The sequence below is a fragment of the Phyllostomus discolor genome, chromosome 7 (assembly GCF_004126475.2).
Source record: "Phyllostomus discolor isolate MPI-MPIP mPhyDis1 chromosome 7, mPhyDis1.pri.v3, whole genome shotgun sequence".
Taxonomy (NCBI): Eukaryota; Metazoa; Chordata; class Mammalia; order Chiroptera; family Phyllostomidae; genus Phyllostomus; species Phyllostomus discolor.
The window spans coordinates 50,868,949-50,893,725 of record NC_040909.2 but is presented as its reverse complement, the minus strand read 5'-3'; the positions used below and the strand labels follow the sequence as shown (position 1 = coordinate 50,893,725).

Genomic DNA, 24,777 nt, shown 5'->3' with positions numbered 1-24,777 from the left:
TGTAACAGGTACATCAAGACCAAAAGAAAAATGGCCCAAACGAAAAACAGATCAAAGCTCCAGAACAAATACAATTGAGTGAGGAAGAGATAGCGAACCTATCAGATGCACAGTTCAAAGCACTGGTGATCAGGATGCTCACAGAATTGGTTAATTTGGTCACAAATTAGATAAAAAAAATGAAAGCTACGCTAAGTGAAATAAAGCAAAATGCACAGGGAACCAATAATGATGGGAAGGAAACTGGGACTCAAATCAATGGAGTGGACCAGAAGGAAGAAAGAAACAACCACACAGAAAAGAATGAACAAATAAAAATTCAAAAAAATGAGGAGAGGCTTAGGAACCTCCAGGACATCTTTAAACATTCCAACATCCAAATTATAGGGGTACCAGAAAGGGAATAGGAAGAGCAATAAGTGGCAAAATTATTTGAACAAATAATAAAGGAAAACTTCCCCAATCTGGAAAAGGAAATGGACTTCTAGGAAGTCCAGGAAGCCCAGAGAGTCCCAAAGAAGTTGGACCCAAGGAGGAACACACCAAGGCACCTCATAATTACATTAGCCAAGGTAAAAATGAAGGAGAGAATACTAGAAGCAGCAAGAAATAAGGGGACAGTAACATACAAAGGAGTTCCCATTATACTGTCAGCTGATTTCTCAAAAGAGATCTTGCAGGCAAGAAGGGGCTGGAAAGAAATTCCAAGTCATGAAAGACAAGGACCTACATCCCAGATTGCTCTATCCAGCAAAGCTCTCATTTAGAATGGAAGGGCAGATAAAGTGCTTCTCAGATAAGGTCAAGTTCAAGGAGTTCATCATCACCAAGCCCTTATTTTATGAAATGTTAAAGGGACTTATCTAAGAAAAGAAGATAAAGAAAAGACATGTATAGTAAAAGGACAGCAAACTCACAATTATGAACAACCACACCTAAAGCAAAACCAAAAGAAACTAAGCAAACAACTAGAACAGGAACAGAACCACAGAAATGGAGATCACTTGGAGGGTTAGCAACAGGGGAGTGGGAGGAGGAGAGAGGGGGAAAATGTACAGAGAATAAGTAGCATAGATGGTAGGTAGAAAATAGACAGGGGGAGGGCAAGAATAGTATGGGAAATGTAGAAGCTAAAGAACTTATGACACATGGACATGAACTAAAGGGAAGGAATGTGAGTGGGAAAGGGTGTGCAGGGTGGAGGGGAGTGAAGGGGGGGAATCAGTCAACTGTAATAGCATAATCAATAAAATATTTTTAAAAAGACTAATTGAGAGGGGAAATGTATATAATTAACTGTAATGTAAGTAGAAAGCATACTACTGGTAAGAGAAGTATAGATCGGGGGTTATGGTAATGGAGAAAATGGAGAGCACAGGCAAGACTATCAGGGTCAACAGCCAGGGTGGCTCATAGATAAAAATTATATAATAGGTCATTTGTTTCTCTTCCAACTGATTGGCACCTATTCATAGCACTCACGTTCAGGTGTTTACACTCTTTGAGGCTATTCAGGAGATTGTAATTATTGTACTCTAATCACCTCCACACCACTTCTAATTAAAACTTTCTCACCAAATTTTAACAACCTCAAGGCTAGCTTCTCTCTTTGTTTTTAAAGGCAAATGGAGTACATATAAAGTGTTAGAAGATAAGGAGGTTTTGATATATTTTCCCTTTTTAAAAACTTTTAAACTGTTGTGCAGCTAGAAAATTGTGTGCTAAAAATTAACTGAACAATACAATTGTATTACTGACTCTCTAACATTACAACTAAAACTAAATCAATCTGCTTTGCAAGTGATTGTCTAAATTGTTTTTTTTCAGTTGCACATGGATTTCTTTTCACATAAATTTTTCTTTTCAGATAGGTGCCTTCTATTTAAACCTTGGAGGTGCTCCAGAAGGGCCAGCAGGCACGGGAAAAACGGAAACCACTAAAGACTTGGCTAAAGCTCTTGCTGTACAGTGTGTGGTGTTCAACTGTTCAGATGGCCTAGATTATCTAGCAATGGGAAAGGTAAAGTTACATTTTAAATGTTACAAACTTACAGCTAGGTCTGACTGGATAAACTGAACCAAACTCATATTTAAACATTTAAATATGGTTTAAGCATTACTTGAACCTTGGTTTTAGGTGTAAAGACATTGGTTATATCCTTGGGACCTTAATAAACTTAACTTTCAACTTTGACTTAAAAGATTAAATACTTGTTTTAACAAGCAATGCATTTTCCTAAGAAAAATCTTCTCCCTTTTATTGTCCTTAGTTTTTTAAAGGATTGGCTTCTTCTGGTGCTTGGGCTTGCTTTGATGAATTTAATCGAATTGAGTTGGAAGTGCTGTCGGTGGTGGCTCAACAGATTCTTTGCATTCAGAGAGCCATTCAACAGAAACTGGAAGTATTTCTTTTGAAGGGACAGAACTTAAACTCAATCCAAACTGTTTTGTAGCTATCACCATGAATCCTGGCTATGCAGGACGTCTGAATTGCCAGACAATCTTAAGGTATTATTTTTACGAGTGTAAATTTGTTCATCAAAAGTAACAGCATAATTCACTCAAAATGGTGTATTTTCTCACATGTATTTGTAATTTCCCTTTTCCATTTTCTGTATGTTAAACTTCCAAAGTTTTTTTCCAGATATCTAAAACATATTAAAATACATAAAACTATTAACATGCTACTGAAAAATTATAGAGTTAATGAAAAAATGTTGCATTGGGGGAATATACTTGAATATCGGCACATTATCTTTGGGTGCTTATGCTCAGCTTTAAAAATGGTTTACTTAATGTAAATAATATATTTCTTTATTATATATTTCAGGTTCTTTTTAGAACAGTAGCTATGATGGTTCCAAACTATGCCCTCATAGCAGAAATCTCCCTGTACTCCTATGGATTTTTTGAATGCAAAACCTCTTTCTGTGAAGATAGTAATGACCTACAGGCTTTGCTCAGAGCAGCTCTCATCACAATTTCATTATGACTATGGAATGCGAGCAGTCAAAGCAGTTTTGGTAGCTGCTGGAAACCTTAAACTAAAATTTCCAGATGAAAATGAAGATATACTTGTAAGTATTAAGTACATACATTGTGAAAGAAAGCCTGAGTAGCAACGGAAGTAGCAAGATAATTTTGGGGGGTGAAGTTGATCAGGAACTATAAAAAGGCAAAAAAGGGAGTTCTTGCTTTGAGCCTTTTTATATGGTGTTGAAATGGTAGTTTAGAGGTTATGTTATTCATTTTGCTTTATATGAAAGTAAAGACCTTTTGGCCTGATAAGCAGTGTTGGCTTTTCTGTATGGAGATTCCATGGAACAATGTAATAGAAACTTTGACTTTGGGCATGGGGAGGAGAGGGCAAATACTGGCAATTAACTTAATATTACACTTTTTGGATGATTTTAGCTTCTTCGATCAATTAAAGATGTAAATGAACCAAAGTTTTTATCACATGATATACCCTTATTTAATGGAATAACTAGTGACTTATTTCCTGGTATTAAACTTCCTTGAAGCTGACTATCATGTAAGTAAACCTCTGAGAATGACTTATTGTGCAAATAAGTTTATCTGATGACCCAAGAGTTATAAAGTTGTATTAAATGAGGTGAAATTATTCTGTTTGGAGGATAAACCATTATTTTAGTCACTTTAATATGAAATAAGTAAATTTTAGTGATTTCTGTTATATAATACCAAGGTTACAAGGTTCAGGTAAAAAATAATGCTTGTTGTAAGAATATGTATTTTATTTTCTATCTTGTGATTTATAATGACCACTATTATATATACCATAATACTGTCATATACTTCAGCCACTAAAAAAATGGTAAATTGAAAGTGATAAAACATCTTATAGTTAACATAAGGATTTGTTTCTTGAATTTAAGTAATGTGCTGCATTTTTAAAGGAAAAAATCATATGCCAATTCCATTTAAATTATAGACATTATATGAGTGGTATATATATGTACACACACATATGTACATATAGACACATACACATATATATGAGTAAGTGCCTTCTGTTTATAGCTGTTATATAATATAAAATCAAAATATAATTTTTTAAATATATTTTATTGATTATGCTATTACAGTTGTCCATTTCCCCCTTCTCTCCCCTCCACCCTGTACCCCCTCCCACCCACATTTCCCCCTTTAGTTCATGTCCATGTGTCATATTATGAGTTCTTTAGTTTCTACATTTCCCGTACTATTCTTGCCCTCCCCCTGTTGATTTCTACCTACATTCTATGCTACTTATTCTCTATACCTTTTCCCCCTCCTCTCCTCCTCCCACCCTCCTGCTGCTAACCTCCATGTGCCTCCATGTCTGTGGTTCTGTTCCTGTTCTAATTGTTTACTTAGTTTCTTTTGGTTTTGCTTTAGGTGTGGTTGTTGATATTTGTGAGTTTGCTGTCCTTTTACTATACATGGTCTTTTCTTTATCTTCTTTTCTTAGATAAGTCCCTTTAGCATTTCATAAATAAGGGCTTGGTGATGATGAACTCCTTGAACTTGACCTTATCTGAGAAGCACTTTATCTGCCCTTCCATTCTAAATGAGAGCTTGCTGGATAGAGCAATCTGGGATGTAGGTCCTTGTCTTTCATGACTTGGAATATTTCTTTCCAGCCCCTTCTTGCCTGTAAGGTCTCTTTGGAGAAATCAGCTGACAGTCTGATGGGAACTCCTTTGTAGGTTGCTGTCCCCTTATTTCTTGCTGCTTCTAGGATTCTCTCCTTCGTTTTTACCTTGGCTAATGTAATTATGATGTGCCTTGGTGTGTTTCTTCTTGGGTCCAACTTCTTGGGGCTCTCTGAGCTTCTTGGATTTCTTGGAAGACTGTTCCCTTTGCCAGATTGGGGAAGTTCTCCTTTATTATTTGTTCAAATACGTGCTCAATCTGTTGCTTTTCCCCTTTCCGATTCTGATACCCCTATAATTCGGATATTGGAACGTTTTAAAGGTGTCTTGGATGCTCTTAATCTTTTCCTCAATTTTTTGAATTCTTTTTCATCATGCTTTCCTGCTTGGTTGATTCTATCTTCCTTCTGGTCCACTGTATTGTTTGAGACTCATATTCCTTCCTTTCACTATTGGCTCTCCTCCGTGTGTCTTCCTGCATTTGTTTTATGGTACTCCGCATTCTTTCATCTAAATTTCATCCAAATCCACCAGTTCCGTGAGCTTTCTGATCACCAGTGTTTTGAACTGCGCATCTGATAGATTGGCTAATTCTTGGTCGCTCAAAAGGATGAGTCCTGGGGGACTGATTTGCTCTGTTGAAAACATGGTTTTTTTTTTCCCCCTGTCTCTCCTTTTTTTTTTCCCTCGGTCTGGTTGCTCTTGTTAGGTGGGGGGTGGAGCCTTAGGTGCTCACCGGGGCTGGGCACCCCGGTGGCTAGATTGTGACGTTACATGTGGGGGCGGGGCGGGAGCGGGAGCGGGGCGGGAGAAACAATGGCGGTAGTTCCGTTCCCCTGGACTCAGACCCTTGTCTGGGCTTCCGGGCCGCGAGTTCTGCCTGGTCCCACAATCGCTGCCCTCTGGGTCTGCCAGCCGCAGCTTGCATACTCAGGGATCACAGCTGCCTTCTTACGCGCCCGATGGCTTTTGCACCGATTTTGCGCCAAACCTTCCCCCGACCTCTGCACACCGCCGACCCGAGCCAGCCCCCGCGCCCGCCGGCTCGTCTTCTCCTACCAGTCCGGACAAACGCGTCTACTTCAACTTCTTGGCTGCCCGACTTCCATTCAGATAAATCCTCTGCCAGATCTGGGTGTTATTCTGATAGTAAATTATTGTTTGTAAATTATTGGTTTTCTAATCTTGGTTGTACGAGAAGGTACGGTGCGACCACCTATTCCTCCATCTTGCCGGAAATCCAAAATATAATTTAAAATTATTATAAACAAAACAATCCTATTTAATGAGATGGATGATATGTGTCTAAAAACTAAACCGTGACATTATGGCACTTTCTATGGTTAAAATGTATGGTGAAGATTCTTTTGAGTTCAGCATACATAAACTACCTTATGCCATATGATGATTCAACTCTTTCACCCTCTTCTCTTATTGATATTACTGTACAATATTTTTTTTTATTTTAATCATTGTTCAAGTACAGTTTTCTCCCCCCCTACTCCCATTCACAATATTTTTTGTTTGTTTAGGCTTTTATATCATTAAGTGGTCACTTGGCTTAAAGGCATCATTTACTTGTTTCCCTCCTTTTTCTAATATATATTTTATTGATTATGCTATTACAGTCGTCTCATTCCCCTCCATTATTACCCTCCACCCTGCACACCCCTTCCCACCCACATTCCCCCCATTTAGTTCATGTCCATGGGTCATGAACATATAAGAAAATATAAAGAACATATAAGCTCTTTGCTGTCTACATTTCCTGTACTATCTTAACCTTCCTTGGTCTATTTTCTACCTACCATTTATGCTATTATTCTCTGTACCTTTTCCCCCTCAATCCCCTTCCCACTTCCCTGCTGATAACCCTCCATGTGATCTCCATATCTGTGATTCTGTTCCTGTTCTAGTTGTTTGCTTAGTTTGTTTTCTTTTTTAGGTTCAGTTGTTAATAGCTGTGAGTTTGTTGTCATTTCACTGTTCATATTTTTATCTTATTTTTCTTAGATAAGCCCCTCTAACATTTCATATAATAAGGGCTTGGTGATGATGAATTCCTTTAACTTGACCTTATTTGGGAAGCATTGTATCTGCCCTTCCATTCTACATGATAGCTTTGCTGGATAGAGTAATCTTGGATATAGGTCCTTGCCTTTCATGACTTGGAATGCTTCTTTCCAGCCCCTTCTAGCCTATAAAGTTTCTTTTGAGAAATCAGCTGATAGCCTTATGGGAACTCCTTTGTAGGTAACTGTCTCCTTTTTCTCCTGCTGCTTTTAAGATTCTCTCCTTTTTTTAACATTGGGTAATATAATTATGATGTAACCTTGGTGTGTGCTTCCTTAGGTCCAACTTCTTTGGGGCTTTCTGAGATTCTTGGACTTGCTGAAAATCTATTTCCTTTACCAAATTCTCCTTCTTTATTTTTTCAAATAAGTTTTCCATTTCTTGGTCTTCCTCTTTTCCTTCTGGCACCCTATGAGTTGGATGTTGGAACATTTAAAAGTGTCCTGGAGGTTCCTAAGCCTCTCCTCATTTTTTGAATTCTTATTTCTTCATTCTTTTCTGGTTGGATGTTTCTTTTTTCCTTCTGGTCCACACTGTTGATTTGAGTCCTAGTTTTCTTCCCATCACTGTTGGTTTCTCTGATCTTTTTCCTTTATTTCACTTTTCATAGCCTTCATTTTTTCCTCTAATTTGCAGTCATATTCAAACAATTCTGTTAACATCTTGATTACCAATGTTTTGAACTGTGCATCTTATAGGTTGGCTATCTCTTCATTGCTTAGTTGTCTTTTTCTGGAGCTTTGATCTATTCTTTCGCTTGGGCCATTTTTTTTTATCTTGATGCTCCTGTTATGTAGTAAGGGGCAGAGCTTATGTATTCACCAGGATGGGGCTTTATGTATTCATCAGGTTGCTGTGTTATGACACTGTATGTCAGTCAGAGAGGGGGTCCAAGAGGGAACAGTGCCATTGCTCCACTCTCTGCTGGTTTTCAGTCACTTCCCCACTACCCACAATCAAAATCGGGCCCCTTCTGGTGTGGTTCCCATGTGGGTGGGTTTGTGTACATTCTAGGACCCTGTGGTATCTCCAGTGAATTCTCCTGTGAAGCTGGGAGTTTCTCCCACTGCCTCAACCCCCACAGGTATTTTCAGTCAGAGGCTTTGAGACTTTATTTCCCCTTGCAGGCACCCTGGGTTGTGCGGTCTATCTCACTCCCCAGTTGTTCCTCCCAGTTATCCACACACAAATGTGGGACTGCCCTGTCTGCCAGCCACCGCCTTGCCTGGTCCACCAGCTGCTGCCTTGCCATAAGTCTTCTCCACCCAGCTGCCCGGGATGAATGTTTCTTTTTTAACTGCTTTGTTGTCAGACTTCCATATGGTTTGACTTTCTGTCAGTTCTGGCTATTTTTTGTTTTTAAATTTGTTGTTGTCCTTCTTTTGGTTGTGTGAGGAAGTGCAGTGTGTCTACCTATGCTTCTGGAAGGCTGGAAGTCTGTTTGCCTCCTTTAAAAAAATCTTTAATTGTTATTCAATTATAGTTGTCCCCATTTCCCCCCTATTGCTCTCCTCTGACCTACCCACACCACACCTCCCACATTCAATCTTCCCCCACCCCCTTGTCTTTGTCCGTGGGTTCTTTATACACGTTACTTGACCTGATCCTTCACCTTCTTTCCCCCATTGTCCTTTTTGCCCCTCCTCTCTGGTTACTGTCAGTTTGTTCTTTATTTCCAAATCTCTGGTTCTATTTTACTCACTTGTTTGTTTTGTTGATTAAGTTCCCCTTATAGGTGAGATCATATGATATTTATCTTTCACTGACTGACTTTCACTCTGAATAATGCTCTCCAAACTCAAAAACTAATATATTCCTATGATAGTATCAGATTCTGGTGATTCTAGAGTATTTTTCACAACTAATGATCAATTCTCTGATTCTGTGGACACCACCTGGTTGTTCAACAATTCGTTTCTGCCAGTACCTGGAATTAGTGTCAGACTCTATAGATTAGGGTTCAGTTGTACAAACTACCCCTCACTTTTGACAACTATCTCAAATTCTAAGCCACCTGTACTTCAGGGGTTTCCATGACCCTTCCCCTCAAGTGTGATCATTTGTTAGAATAGCTCACAAAACTCAAGAACACAGTTTACTTATGTTTACTGGTTCGTTACATAGGATACAAATTGTATCAGGCAAGGTATGGGGAGGTGGCAACAGTGGAGCTTCCACTCCATAAGGGTGTGTCACCCTCCCTGAAACTTGATGTGTTCACCCAAACCAGAAGCTCCCTGATCTCACTGTTGAGTTTTTATAGAGTTCAATCATTCCCCTCTCTTCCCAAAGGTTGGGAGGTGGACCTGAAAGTTCCAGCCCTCTATTCAATGGGTCTTTCTAGTGACTAGCTGCAGCTTGAGGCTATCTAGGATCCTTATCCTAAGTAATCTCATAGCATAAACTCAGGTGTGATGGAAGAGTACTCATTACGAATAACAAAAGACACTCCTATCACTCAAGAAATTCAAAGAGTTGTAGGAGTCCTATGCCACTTTGTAGGGGGTGAGGGCCTTGTAAAAGATCACACATATTTTTGTGTTATACCACAGGTGTGTATCAAGATGCTTCAGGCTATGCTAATATGATTTTTAAAAATCAAAATACAATTCTCTTGGAGAGCTCTTGTAGTCTCATGAATATAAAAATAGATCCATGGGTCCATAGATTCCAGTTTGAAAAATATTACTAGGACTTGATGGTAAAAATAGGTGTTTGGAAGTGTTTCATTACCTGGACCTACACATTTCTGATATGCTTTTGGTTACAAACAAATGGACAGATTAATTTTCAAGACAGTTGTATTACCATTCCTGTTGATAGAGCATGTAAATACAAGACACTAAACTGAGTAAATATTCTCATGCCAGAAAGGGAAGGCAGTGATATATGCAATAAGAAACAGCCCAACACTCTGTGGTTAAGGAAGTTCAAGAAGGCACATTCCAAAACACCTAAAGCATGTAAACAAGTTTTAAAGACCTGTTTTGAAATTCATAATCCTTAGTTTTTAGCCAAATTCAAGAAATGGCAGTTTTATATAACCTGGAACTGAATTAACTGCTATCACCATATGCCATAATAAGCTATTGGTAGTTTTGTTAAGTAGGAGAATTCACAATAGTTTGTACACACATATATTATATCATTCTCAGACTTAAGCTACTGGGGCTGGGGAGGTTAGGTTATATATGATAAACTCAAAATTCATTAGTTTAATGAACTTGACTCTCACACCTCTAGTCCACTGACAGCATAACAGTTCATAAAGGAATATTGGAAATTCCCACACTCTCTAAGAATAAATAGGCTTATAAATATAATGCCCATTGTATTTTTACCAAAAGTAAAGGAATAAATTCAAGTAACAGGCATAGAAAGTGAGGTGATGATGCTTTATTGTATTTGTTATGATGGTACATTCTTTTATAGTTTTTCAAGTATAGTTTTCTGCCTTTCACCCCCACTCCACTCCACCACTCCAGTCCTCCCACCTCCCTCCCCATTTCCACCCCCCTTGTGTTGTCCATATTTATTGAGGCAACTTATCTTTATTGTGGAAGACTCTTATAATTGTAGAATTTTTTAAATTGCATTGTATTTTTTTGTTGCTATTATAAAGAAAGATAGAACAAATTGGAATGTTTTAGGATATTATATGGCAATTGCTTTTTGCCTTTCAAAGTTCCTGGTAAAAATCGGTAATCAAAGTCTTTTCCTAAAGCACTGAAAAAAAAAGGCTATTGATAACTAGGGAGGTCAGCACTGGGAAGTGTGCTGTTGAGCAGCTCCTTGTGCCTGCAGCTGAGCAGAGGGGAGCTGCAGCTATAGAAAAAGAAAACTACTATTAATTATAACCAGCTTGCTTTTTAATATATACTATATTTCTTTGTTTTCCCTTTATTGGCTTCAAGTTTCAGGTAATGTTTGTTATTCCATTAATCTTCTCTGTTGGCTTTTGTAGTTTTACCTCAGTGGTCACTGCACAGATTATAATATACATTCTTGACTATTATAATTTACCTTAAGTTTGAATTCTACCATTTCAGAAATAATATAAGAATTTTAAATGGGACAATTTCATTATCTACTTACACCTGCCCATTGTACTATCATTGCTATATATTCTACTTCTACATACATTATAAACTCCAGAATTATTTTATGCACTAGTTATGAGTGTTTGAAAAAAAGTCACTTACATTTACTTTTTTCTAGTGTTTTATATTCCTCAGCAGATATGTACTTTCATCTGGGATCTTTTCCCTTTAATGTAAAGAACTTCTTTCAGTATATCTTATGTGCACATGGGTCTTCTGGCAACAAGTTCTCTCAGCTTTTATTTGTTTGAAAATGTCTTTATCCTTAATTCTTAAAGAATATTTTCACTAGATATATAAATCTAGATTGGCAGTAGTCTGCCCACATATACACCCCCATCATTTTAAAGATGTCATTCCATTAACTTCTGGCTTTCATTGTTATGCTAGAAGTCAGGAATTCTTCTGATTTATGCTTCCCTGACTATAGGGTGTTTTCTTACTCTAGCTGTTTTAAATATTTTCTCTCTTTCCTTGCTTAACTATGTGCCTAGTGTTGTCTGTTTTGTGTTTTTTGTTGAAAAAACCTGTTTGGGATTTGCTGCACTTCTTAATTCTGTGGGTTAATGCCTTCAGAAAATTCTCAGTAATTATCTCTTAAATTATTTTTTCTGCCCTATTTTCTCCTTCTTCTCCTTTAGGGACTCCAATCACCTGTATACTAGACTATTTTATATTTTCTCACATATCTCTTTTTAATTGTTTCTATTATTTGTGGTTTAATTTGGATCCTTCTTATTTTCCTATCTTTAAGGTTAATGATTCTTTCTTGACTTTATCCAACCTGCTGATTCCAATGAATTATAATTTTTATACAGTCATTCTGTGTTTAATGATGGATCTATATTCTGAGAAAGGCATTGTTAGGCAATTTTATCATTGTGAGAGCATCATAGAGTGTACTTACACAAAACTAGGTGGTATAGCCTACCACCCATCTAGGCTATATATCATAGACTATTGCTCTTAGGCTACCAACCTATACAGCATATTACTGTACTGAATACTCTAATCAGTTGTACCACAACGGGAAGAATTTATGTACTAAACATAGAAAAAGTACAGTAAAAATATGGTATTAAAAATGGTATACCTATATAGGGCACTTACTATGAATGGAGTTTGTAGGACTGGATGTTGCTCTGGGTGAGTGAGTGAGTGAGTGATGAGTGAATTTGAAGGCCTAGGACATTGTAGTACAATAGTGTAGACTATAAATACTTTACACTTAAGCTACACTAAATTGATAAAAAAAAAACCCCATGAAATTAAATCAAGCACAAGAGAAAAATAATTCAGTCAAAACATGTGGCTATAACATGCCATAGTTTACAAGCTTAGAAAGAGTAAGTTCTAAAATAATGATAAGTATAGTAAATTCTCAAGATGGAGACATAGGTAGACACACCGTGCCTCCTTGCACAACCAAGATAGGCACAACAACAATTTAGAAACAGAATAACAACCAGAACTGACAGAAAAATTGATCTGAATGGAAGTGGGACAACCAAGAAGTTGAAACAGACACGTTCATCCAGACTGGTAGGAGGGGCGGAGTCAGGCAGCCAAGCATGGACTGCGGTGCGGAGAGCAGAGAGCATTGGGACGGGGGACATAAAGCATCTGGGGGCACTAAGACATCTGGGGTGCGCAAGACCTAGCAGGTGAACCCTGAGTGCACAAGTGACAGCTGGCAGACCCCGGCCAAGGGGTGGCAACCGGCAGACCCAGTGAGGCAGCAGTTGTAAAGCAAGGCAGTGCACTTGACCCAGGATCCCAGCGCTGAGAAATAGAACCTTGGGACACTGATTGAGGACACCTGTGGGAGTTGAGGTGCACAGGAGGCACCCAGCCTCACAGGAGAGGTCTTTAGAAGGTCCCACAGTGTGTACAAGCCCAACCACAAGGAATTGGCACCAGAGGGGCCCAGTTTACTCAGCAGGAGCAGCAGAAGGGACTGAGGTCCCACAGAGAATGGAACAACCGCCCTTGTTCCTTCTTGACCCCACCTGCACATACAATGCCACAACCCAGCGACTGGGGTGCCTAGCCCTGGTGAACACCTAAGGCTCTGCTCCTCACCATATCAGGCATCACCAGGCAAAAAAAAAAAAAAAAAAAAAAAAAAAAAAGGTGGCTCAAACAGAAGCCAAATGAAGGCCCCAGAACCCATCCTTTTAAGTGACTGAGAGATAGCCAACCTATCAGATGCTCAGTACAAAACACTGGTGATCAGGAAACTCACAGAATTGGTTGATTTTGGTCGCAAATTAGATGAAAAAATGAAGGCTACAATAAGTGAAATGAAGAAAAATATACAGGCAACCAATAGTGATGGAAAGAAAGATGGGTCTCACATCAATGGAGTGGACCAGAAGGAAGAAAGAAACAACCACACAGAAAAGAATGAACAAATAAGAATTCAAAAAATGAGGAGAGGCTTAGGAACCTCCAGGACATCTTTAAATGTTCCAACATCCGAATTATAGGGGTACCAGAAGGGGAAGAGGAAGAGCAACAAGTGGAAAAGTTATTTGAACAAATAATAAAGGAGAACTTCCCCAATCTGGAAAAGGAAATGGACTTCCAGGAAGTCCAGGAAGCCCAGAGAATCCCAAAGAAGTTGGACCCAAGGAGGAACACACCAAGGCACCTCATAATTACATTAGCCAAGGTAAAAATGAAGGAGAGAATCCTAGAAGCAGCAAGAGATAAGGAGACAATAACCTACAAAGGAGTTGCCATCAGACTGTCAGCTGATTTCTCAAAAGAGACCTTTCAGGCAAGAAGGGGCTTGAAGGAAGTATTCCAAGTCATGAAAGGCAGGGACCTACATCCCAGATTGCTCTATCCAGCAAAGCTTTCATTTAGAATGGAAGGGCAGATAAAGTGCTTCTCAGATAAGGTCAAGTTCAAGGAGTTCATCATCACCAAGCCCTTATTTTATGAAGCATTAAAGGGACTTATCTAAGAAAAAGAAGATTAAAAAAAACATGTATAGTAAAATGACAGCAAACTCACAATTATTAATAACAACCACACCTAAAACAAAAACAAAAGAAACTAAGCAAACAACTAGAACAGGAACAGAACCACAGAAATGGAGATCACATGGAGGGTTAGCAACAGGGAATGGGAGGAGGAGAGAGGAGGAAAAGGTATGGAGAATAAGTAGCATAGATGGTAGGTATAAAATAGACAGGGGGAGGGCAAGAATAGTATGGGCAATGTCTAAACTAAAGAACTTCTGACACATGGACATGAACTAAAGGGGGGAATGTGGGTGGGAGAGGGTGCAGGGTGGAGGGGAGTGAAGGGGGGAAATGGGACAACTGTAATAGCATAATCAATAATATATATATTTTAAAAAGCATAGTAAATTCTAAAACAATGATAAAAGTACAGTAAGATAAATATATAAATGAGTTACATAGTCATTTATTATTATTATCAAGTATTATGTACTGTATATAATTGTGTGTGCTATACTTTTCATGACTGGTGCACTGTAGGTTTGTTTATAATAGCATTGCCACAAACCTGTGAGTAATGCATTGTTCTATGATGTTATGAAAGCTACAATGTTACTAAGTGATGAGAATTTTTAATTTGTAATTTTTCATTATAATTTTATGGGACCATGTTCATATACAGAGTTTGTTGTTGACCAAAACATTGTTATGTGGTATATAATGGTATTTTATGTTTTTCATTTTAGTGTGAAAAATTCATTTTATTAGAGATCCCATTTCTTTGCTTAAATTGTTTATCTTTTCATCTATTTTTCTGTCATACTATGTATTTTCTTTTATACATCAGTAAAAGTGATTGTAATGTTCTTGTCTGCTAATTATGAGATGTGGATGATCTGTGAGTTTGTTTTATTTACTGTTTTTTCTCTTGATCACCAGCTATTTCTTATGACTTGTAAATTGTGATTTTACGTTAAAAATTGTATATAAATAATTGTAGAGAATAAATGGTATCATTTTCCTGCAGAAAAATAATAAACATGTCTTTTCTTTGTCAGATAGTAAATTGAGACGCTGATCAATTCAATCAGGAATTGACCTAAGCCAGAATTTTTGGTGCAGAACTGTTGAGCTTTAGTTATCTCTAGTTTCAAATGTCTTTAGAGTGAGAATTGTCCTGTATTATAGGGCCCTCCCTCTAACAGTATTTAAGATATAACATTGTAAGCCTAAGGAAATCTCTCTCTCTCTGTAGCTTTATGTAGCAAAAGTATATGTACTGGGGAGAAAAAGCTTTACTCATTTGAGGATCCTCCAGATTCAAGTCTGTCACCCAAGCCCACGTGGACCATTAAAACCTCTGTTCATTTCTCCTTACTTCAGCAAAGTCTCTATGCCTATAGAGGCCCAATCCAGTGCCATCTATGTTCACACTTGAAAAATGCTCCCTTTTCCCGAGGGGGGAATAACTTATAATGCTGTTTAGTTTTGTACTATTGGTATGTTTGGTGAATTTTTAAACTGTGTGCTAACTGCAATAAATTATATAAACTAAAAAAAAACCCTCAAAAAACTGCTCCCAGGAGGAAAATTAGGTATTGATTTGTATTCACTTACAAAAGGTTCATCCCTTTTTGAAATGTAGTTCCTTTAGACTTATTTGTATTTCAAGTGCTCCTAAATCTTTAAAATAATTGTGATTTTTTTTAGTCTCTCTGTTTATTTTTTAGCTCATACAGTATAAAAAGTGTTTGGCATGTTTTTCTGTTGTATATCCTAACCAAAAGTAAAATCTGGAAAACATTATTAAGAGGAATTATTTCATGTAGTACACACCCAATGCTATGGAGCTATGATCTTTAATAGCTTATAATGGGGAACACTAAGCATTTAAAAGTATTTTAATTCTATTTCTTTTGTAAATTAAAAATAAGGCTTTAAGAAATAATTTGTCAGTATAAGAAGATGCAGTTTTCTTATTCTAAAGAAGCATCTACATTTATAAGATATGTATGACATGATTATAATAACCATTCATAGAAATGGATTCAATTTTTATTTTATTTTATTTATATTGTAGGAATTTTTGGAATGTGCTCATGAAGCCTGCAGAGTACACAATCTTCAGCCTGTGAAGTTTTTTCTAGAAAAAATGATTCAGACATATGAAATGATGATTGTTAGACATGGGTAAGAGTATAGATTAACATTGTCTACCAGTGTTACATGTTATTTTAAATTAAAACTATTAAAACAACTAAATTTGTTGTGTCAAAAGACAAGCAAACTTTGTATGCTAGATGGCTAAGGAGGAACCAACCACCCCTATCCCTGAGTCCTTATCCCAGGGCTTAAAACAAGGGTTTATTTTTTTCCTCATGCTGCATATCCAACAAAGATTGGTAAAGAATATTCATTCTGTGACTAGCATTAATGACCAACAAAAATTTTGCCCTTTTGGTCATAAAATACATTATTCACTTTCCTTCATGTAATAAAATACACTCTTCCCTCCCAAGGAGACAACGTTCCAGTCAACCAATGAACCAGACTCAAAGTTCAGGATATCTACGTGATGTGTGATAGTTTCTGCATCAAATTTGGAAGTAGTTGTTCTTGATCCAGAGACCTACAAACTAAAGAGACAAGTTATCTGACCTTCACACAGTTTATAGTAGTGGGTTTACTATTATTTAGAACAGGATTATTGGAGCAAACACTCCCATTCAGAAATTGAAGAATAGGAAACAAGTAGGAGACATAGCCAAGACTGATCAGTAACAATTTTGAAACCCAGCTGGGCATGTGAGGCCCCCAATTTTAGAGAGAGATTGAGTGAAACTAATGGAGTTTAAGCTTCACTTGGAAGTGAAGTTAAAAACAAGGGTCCTCCAATGGAGGACTTCTCACCTGTGGGGGCCCCCACGAGTCATAGTTTATTATATAGGATGCCATTAAAGTGGCTGTGGACATGTTATATTCATAATTTCACACACATTTATTTTCTTTAGAGACCCTCCCTACCAATTCTATCAACATACAATAAAACCCATAAAACCTGGGTTCGCTTTGCTTGATTCTCTCTGGGAGCAGCTTTCCACTTAACTGTTCTCTGTGGACCGTGCTTCAACCTTTCTGAGAGGTCTTTCACCTCCATTTTCTTCCTGTCACCTGTGAAGTGGACAATAGAGAGAAAATGTTCTTGGAGTTGAGACATGTTTTCAACTTGTTTCCTGCCTATAGAAAGTTAAGGTCTCAAAGGTCATGATTATTTTAAAGGCAGGATTTAAAAAAAAAACAACATTGTATTAAGTACTTTTTCAAACATATCAAAAATAGAGGGAATACTAATACAATCAACCCTTATGCCTCCAATACCCATATTTTTTTACTTAGAAATATATAAATTTTTCTTTTCTTTTTTTATTTCTTGTGTTCAGCTACAGTTGTCCTGCCTTTTCCCATTGCTTTCTACCCCACTCCCACAGTTCCATCCCCAGCATTGTCCATGCCATGAGTCCTCTATTTGTGTTCCTTGGCCTGCCCTTCCCCCCTCCCTTCTGGTCACTTTTAGTTTGTTCTTAATTTCCAATTTTAAATTTTGAACATTCACATATGTTTTAGCCTAGACTCATGGTTTCTTTGTCAGTAAACTCTCTCAAAAACAATAAGGTTTTTATCTGTTGGATTCCAGGCAGCTCTATGTGCCAGCAGCCACAACTACAGTCCTAATTAAGTTATACCTTTCTGACTTCACTGTAGTATCCTTGAACCTACCAGGCTTCATTCAGAGGACCACACTCTTAATTTGTTTTCCCTGAGCTATTTTATCCTCCTGAAGTGATTATTGGGAACCATATTAATTTTTATAGGTTTTAATAAAGTGATACAGTGGCCCTTCCCTTGATTTGATCCTTGATGGCAGCCTGAGTAGATCTCTGTTGTTCAAAGATTTTCTCAATTTATCTTTTATCAGTTGGAGACAAGAAAAAATTGCTACTTTCAATTCTGCAGTTTTCCTGAATTTCTGGACTCTGTTCTCTTTTATTCTTGCTTGAAAACTGCCTATTTTTTTCTGGGCTTATTTCTTTTCTTAGAGTTTCTTGTTAAATGCAGCAATCAGCTGCCATATATACTAATAATATCTGTTTACTATCCTTTTCTCCTAAAATTACAATTTTATTAGTTGTATTATCTATCTTTGAGTTCACCTCAAGGGATAAATTTACCAAATTGTTATCATTGCATAACATTAATGCCAATCTTTTAGCATCTGATAACAGTTCATTTGCCACCATGGCTGAGCCTCTAAGCTGATGCCACATTTATAGTCTTTTTTATTATAGCAAGACTACTTTCCCCCTTCTAGGATGGGCTAGGGTATTCTGTAGAAGAACAATCAGCACCCAGATCTTAGTGACATAAAAACAAAGGTTTATTTCTCACTATGTTGTGTCTATTGTAGATTAACAGGGAAGCTCTCCTTATTATAATTACTCAGAGTTCTAGGCTGTTGTAGCAGCCACCATCTCAACATTGTGGATCATAGCTATGCTAGAAGGAAAAGAGAGAGCTCTATAAAGTCCCTCTGTGGCAATTATCTATCCAGGCTAGGAAGTAGTACCCATCATTTCCAATTATTACTGATTAGTCACCTATTATTTCTACAGAAAGTGAGGAATCCCACTATGAGCAGGAGAAAGGAGATTCAGAAGTATTTAGCCAAGAGCACTAATAATTACTATAGTAAGTGAAGTCTGAGGAAAGAGAATCCATCTTCTCTCCTCAGAAGGACCCAGTCATTTAAAAAAAATCCAACAGTATACAATTGTTAAGTTTTTCATTTTCACTTAGAGATTTTTAAAATTATATTCTCTTATAGATAATGGTATTAATGTAGAGGATTTGATTTAGAGATCAACCATTCAGAAGTTAAATGTATTTTCCTCATGTGTAAGAAAATTCATATAATTTCAAAAATTATATGTAGAATTGTTCATAGGGTACAATTTTACATACCACTATATAGGCAAATAATTTAATTTAATATTATTTTTATAACCTTATTGTGTAATTACTTTTTTCCTTAATAGTTTTATGTTAGTAGGAGAGCCTTTTGCTGCTAAGACAAAAGTTCTGCATATGCTGGCTGATACTCTAACTCTTATGAATGAACGTGGATGTGGAGAGGAAGAAAGGTCATTTACAGGACTGTAAACCCCAAATCCATTACTATGGGCCAACTTTTTGGACAATTTGATCCAGTGTCTCATGAGGTAACTATAGTATAAACATTCTCAACTCTTATTAACATGCACATTAAATTAAAAAATTTGAACATGTTTTTATATCATCACTTTGTAGTTTTATACAGGAAGCTTTCCAACTCTTCCTTTTTTCCTCCTTAGTGGACTGATGGTATTGTGGCTAACACTTTTAGAGAATTTGCCTTATCAGAAACACCTGACCGGAAATGGGTTGTATTTGATGGTCCCATTGACACTTTGTGGATAGAGAGCATGAACACAGTATTGGATGACAATAAAAAGGTAAAATCATCATGATTGAAAACAAAACAGGTGCCCAAGATGAATATAACTAACACTACTGAATTGTAAATTAAAAATGGTTAATATGGAAAATTATATAGTATATGTTTTTTACTACAATTTAAAAAGGCAAAACAAAGCAGGTGTGGATATGTTTAAGGAATGCTGTATGTTCAACAACTAATCATCTAGGATTGTATATTTGAAATAAAGGATGAAATAAGTTGCATAAGTTTATAAATTATCTTTTCAATTAAAACTATTTGTGGTAAATCCTTTGCTTAATTTCTATAGACTAAAAGTATGTTGTATGAAAATTACTGTGTTATCAGGAAGGCATAGCAGTGGTAATAGGTAATAAGTTGTAAAATAACTTCAACCTGTGGTTTCTTCAGAACTTTAAATTAATATTTTAGGAAAAAGAAAAGAACCATATTCCTTCTTGAAAACATTAAATACTTCAGTGCTTATATGTTGTATATTACCTTAGAAGCTGTAAGATATACAAAAGAACTACAAAATGGAAGACTTGTAGTATTTAATTGAGAAATAACATACATACAGTATAGAATGCACTAACTGCCCTGGCCAGGTGGCTTAGCTGGTTGGAGTGTCACCCCATAGGGCAAAAGGTGGGTTCAGTTCCTGGTCGGGGCACATGCCTAGGTTGTGAGTTGATCCTGGTCTGGGTGCATACAAGGCAACTGATCGATGTTTCTTTCTCATAATGATATTTCTCTCTCTCTCTCTATTTCTCTGCCTCTCTCTTCCTTTCTCTCTAAAATCAATTAACATATTCTCAGATGAGGATTTAAAAAGAATAAAAATGAAATAAAATGTGCACTAACATTAGGTTTAGATTCTATGACTTTTTAACGTAAGTGTACACTCACAATAACTGTCACCTAAACAAAGTTGCATAAAATTTCCTGTACCCTACAAAATTCACTCATGTCCATTCCCAATCACTAAATACCAGGGGCAATTGCCATTCTGACTTCTATATGATAAATTAGTTATGCTAGTTCTTAAACTTCATGTAAATGGAATTATACTCTTTAGTATTTCCTTCTTTAGATCAATATAGTATAAGTGATAGTCATATTGTATAATTCCATTTATTATTTGTTCATTTTTTATGTCTTAGTATTCTACTATATGAATATACCACAATTTATTTTATGCTTACATGAAATAACTATACTATGATACAGCAAATCAGTTTAATTGGCATTCAAATGTATACTCCAGTACTTTGTCATAGGTAGTGGGTCATTTATTCATATTCTTTCTTTCATACATTTAATCATAATGATTGCACTAAGGGGGTTAAGTAAACAGACAAGATATGGTGATGATTCAGAACAGAGGGGTTAATCAGTAGAGTCAAGTCTAAGAATTCATAGCCAGGTAGAAGGATTGTTTCAGAGTGGATGAGAGGGAAGCAGGAAAGGATAGGTATAGATACAAGTGAATGTATGGATTTGATAGTGGAAATTTGAAGGCAAATCCTTTTGATTATTTATTTTACTTTGTGAAATGAAAGGCCCTATTGTTTGCACACTTGAGGAGAAAGGGGAAGATTTAAATTAGCCATTTGGAAAACGGGAAAGAGAGCTGCCTAGGAAGTTATAAAAGTATACCAGAGTATCACTGAGAACCTGATTGAGTTGAAAACTATGAATTATTATAGTAGTGCCAATGTCTGCCTTTATTAGATTTTTCTCTAACACTCTAAATAGTTTGGGGTGGTGTGTAGACTGGAAATGTTCCAAACTGGAAATACAGGAAGACTTTAAGATATTGGCATGAGAATGGTAGAATGCTAGACCATAAAATGGAAGCTGCTTAATAGTGGAAGAAGTAAGAACAACAGGGGTATGAAAATGTAGAGCAAGTATAGTAAGAGTTAATGAGCATGAGAGCTGGATGGGTAGGAGTCTGTGGACAGAGCCTGGGATACTTGAATTTAGTATTTCAGAATTGTGTAGTATTCCAGGAGAGAAGGTTTCAGGTATATAAGTCGATGGCTGGAGTGGAGTAGGGGAAAATTAAATGAAGACAAAGTGGTCAAGGATCCAGATTTCATGAGGTGCTCCCCTGCATGAATTAGACCAGAGTTATAGTAGAAAGAGATTAACCAAGTACCAAGGCTTTAGTTAGCAAGGGGAATGATTGGGTGCTGGTGAGTGACAGCAGCAAGCAGGGGTGTCAAGGAGCAAGTATTCTACTGGAGGATGGATTAGAAGTATTTGGGAAACAACAGTGAGGAGAAGGTTCACTCTACCTACCAAATCTGTAGCAAGTAGAAGAATGCTTCCCGAAATATTCTGGTAGAAAGTTAAAAGTATTCTAGACCAGCACTGCCCAACAGAACTTTCTGCAATGATGTAAATATATGCACTATCTAATAAGGTTGCAGGGATTCACATGTGGTTTATAAAGTATTTACTCACATATTGAACATTTTGAAATGTGGCTTATGCAGTTGAAAAACTGACTTTATATTTTTAACTTTAATTAGTTAAAATAAAATATAAGTAGCTACATATGATTGCTGGTTACCATATTGGACAGTCCAGGTTAAGACCATTTATTTATTTTACAGATAAGAAACAGATCCAGAAATGGTAAATGCCATGTTGTTGACTCACGAGTTCTGTCCAGAAAGTATCCATGTAATATGAAAAATAGAGACATTTATTGAATAAGCTACAAGATACAAGAAACGCACACAGGACAATGACTCCTCAGTCCCCTTCAAAGTAGGCACCTTAGGACCTCTTACAGTTCTCCCAATCACCATCAGCTACTCCATTGTATTTTCCTGAATCTCACTGACAGTCTGAAATCTCTTCCCTTTCAAAGGTGGTTTTAGTTTTAGGAAAAGCCAGAAGTCACAGGATGCCAAATCTGGACTGTAGCGGGGCTGTGTAATTTGATGTTTCACCAAAAATCTCTGCATGAGTTGTGATACGTAAGTGGGCACATTGTCATGATGAAGCTGCCAATCACCAGTTGCCCAGAGCTGCAGCCTTTGAATCATCCAGATAGTTTCCATGGAGGAATGTTCAAGCTTAACACAAAATTTGACACAGATTTGTTGCTCTACTCAGTCATTTTGCATGGGATGGCCACACAGTACACATGCTCACCCAATGGTGTCTACTACCTGCACTGATTAGGACAGTGAAGTCATTATTGTTCTCCACATGCACATTCCTGTCCTCTTTCCTTGGCTGTCAGGTTACATCAGTGTCGTGCAACCTTTCTCATTATATTAACAATAGTCGGACCTTTTTTGGACAGACCTCGTGTAACCAGATAGGGGCAAAACTGGGACTAAAGTGATAATGGTAGAAGCAGAGAAGAAACACTGAAAATGAATGAGTAGGAAGAATTTAAAAGACTAATGAAGTTAATTTGGAATGTCAACAATTAATAGTAATTGTTAAAATTATTAAAAGTTAATGATAATTCCAAAGTTAGAAGCCAGAGAGATGAAGAAGACAGAATGGCTTGAATAACAATAGACAAGAGACCTGAATGCTGTGGCTCAGTTGATTGGGCATTGTCCTGCAAAGCAAAAGGTGGCTGGTTCAATATCTGGTCAAGGCACATGTCTGGGTTGCAGGTCCCAGGTTGGAGCACATACAAGAGGCAACAAGTTGGTGTTCTCTCTCACATCAATGTTTCTCTCACTCTCTTTCTTCCTCTTTTCCCCTCTCTTGAGAATAAATAAATAAAAATCTTCTTAAAAATAATGGACAAGAAAGGAGTTTGGCAGAAAGGGAGTAGTTGATAAATTCAAATTTTACATATTTTATCAAAAAGGAATGTTTTAGGGAAAGGGTCTACAGGAACAAGTATAAAGGACACATGGACAAAAACTGGGTGGGGGGGGTGGAAATGGGAGGAGGGTGGGGAGGGTTATGTGGGTGGGCTCGGATGGGAGTAAAAGAAGACTGTACTTGAACAACAATTAAAGTAAATAAAATAAAGAAATGCTTTAGATTAAAAGAGACCAAAGGGGCATAGCAGACACAATGCATGGTCATTGATTGTATTTTGCTCTGAATAAATCGGCTGAAAAGACATTTTTGGTACAACTAAGGAAATTTGAATACCGGGTTAGTTGTTGATATTAAACAATTATTGAAATTTTGTTAGATGTGATCATGTTATTGTGGTGATATAGAAAAGTCCCTATTTTTTAGATGAATATTGGCATATCTGGATGTGCAATGCCATGGTATGTATAATGAATGCTCTTAAAATACTTTTTTTTTTTTTAAATTTATTATTTTTTTTATTTCAATCATTGTTCAAGTACAGTTTTCTGCCCCCTACTCCCGTTTCAGCCCCCCCACCCAACCCTCCCCCCTTCCCCCATTACCCCCCACCCTTAGTTTTTGTCCATGTGTCCCTCCAAATTTGTTCCTGTAATCCCTACCCATTCCCCCCTGAAATTCCCTCTTCTCTCCCCTCTGGCCACTGTCAGACTATCCCCTATTTCAGTGTCTTTGGTTATATTTTGCTAGTTTTTTGTTTTGTTTTATTTTGTTGTTTAGATTCCTGTTAAAGGTGATATCATGTGGTATTTGTCTTTCACTGCCTGGCTTGTTTCACTTAGCATAATGCTTTCCAGCTCCATCCATGCTGCCGCAAAGGGTATGAGCTCCTTCTTTCTTTCTGCTGTATAGAATTCCATTGTGTAAATGTACCATAGTTTTTTGATCCATTCATTTACTGATGGGCATCTAGGTTGCTTCCAGCACCTAGCTATTGTAAATTGTGCTGCTATGAACATCGGGGTGCAAAGGTTCTTTTGTATTGGTGTTTTAGTGTTCTTAGGATAGAGTCCCGGCAATGGAATTGCTGGGTCAAAAGGCAGATCCATTTTTAGTTTTCTGAGGAAGTTCCAAATTGCTTTCCATAATGGTTGTACCAGTCTGCAGTCCCACCAACAGTGCACTAGGGACCCCGTTTCTCCACATCCTCTCCAACACTTGTTATTTGTTGCTTTGTTTATGATGGCCATTCTGACTGGTGTGAAGTGGTATCTCATTGTGGTTTTAATTTGCATCTCTCTGATGGCTAGCGATATTGAACATCGCTTCATGTGTCTTTGGATTTTCTGTATGTCCTCCTTGGAGAATTGTCTGTTCAAGTCCTTTGCCCATTTTTTAATTGGGTTACTTGTCTTCTTAGAGTGGAGTCGCGTAAGTTCTTTATATATTTTGGAGATTAAACCCTTGTCTGAGGTATCATTAGCAAATATGTTTTCCCATACAGTTGGTTCTCTTTTTATTTTGATACTGTTTTCCTTAGCTGTGCAAAAGCTTTTAATTTTGATGAGGGTCCCATTTGTTTATTCTTTCCTTTATGTCCCTTGCTCTAGGAGACAAGTCAGTAAAAAAGTTTC

The 24,777-nt window shown here is 37.1% G+C and overlaps 1 protein-coding gene across 1 annotated transcript in view; it reads left to right on the top strand.

Moving 5' to 3' along the window:
- DNAH12 (dynein axonemal heavy chain 12) overlaps nucleotides 1-24,777 on the top strand; it is a 275,242-nt gene that overhangs the window by 94,463 nt on the left and 156,002 nt on the right. The window contains 12 exon segments of the mRNA XM_028518986.2: nucleotides 1,868-2,020; nucleotides 2,271-2,406; nucleotides 2,409-2,483; nucleotides 2,486-2,508; nucleotides 2,831-2,905; nucleotides 2,907-3,077; nucleotides 3,415-3,519; nucleotides 3,521-3,535; nucleotides 15,884-15,993; nucleotides 18,897-18,994; nucleotides 18,997-19,079; nucleotides 19,212-19,352. Of these exon segments, the coding sequence (XP_028374787.1) occupies nucleotides 1,868-2,020; nucleotides 2,271-2,406; nucleotides 2,409-2,483; nucleotides 2,486-2,508; nucleotides 2,831-2,905; nucleotides 2,907-3,077; nucleotides 3,415-3,519; nucleotides 3,521-3,535; nucleotides 15,884-15,993; nucleotides 18,897-18,994; nucleotides 18,997-19,079; nucleotides 19,212-19,352 (1,185 nt within the window).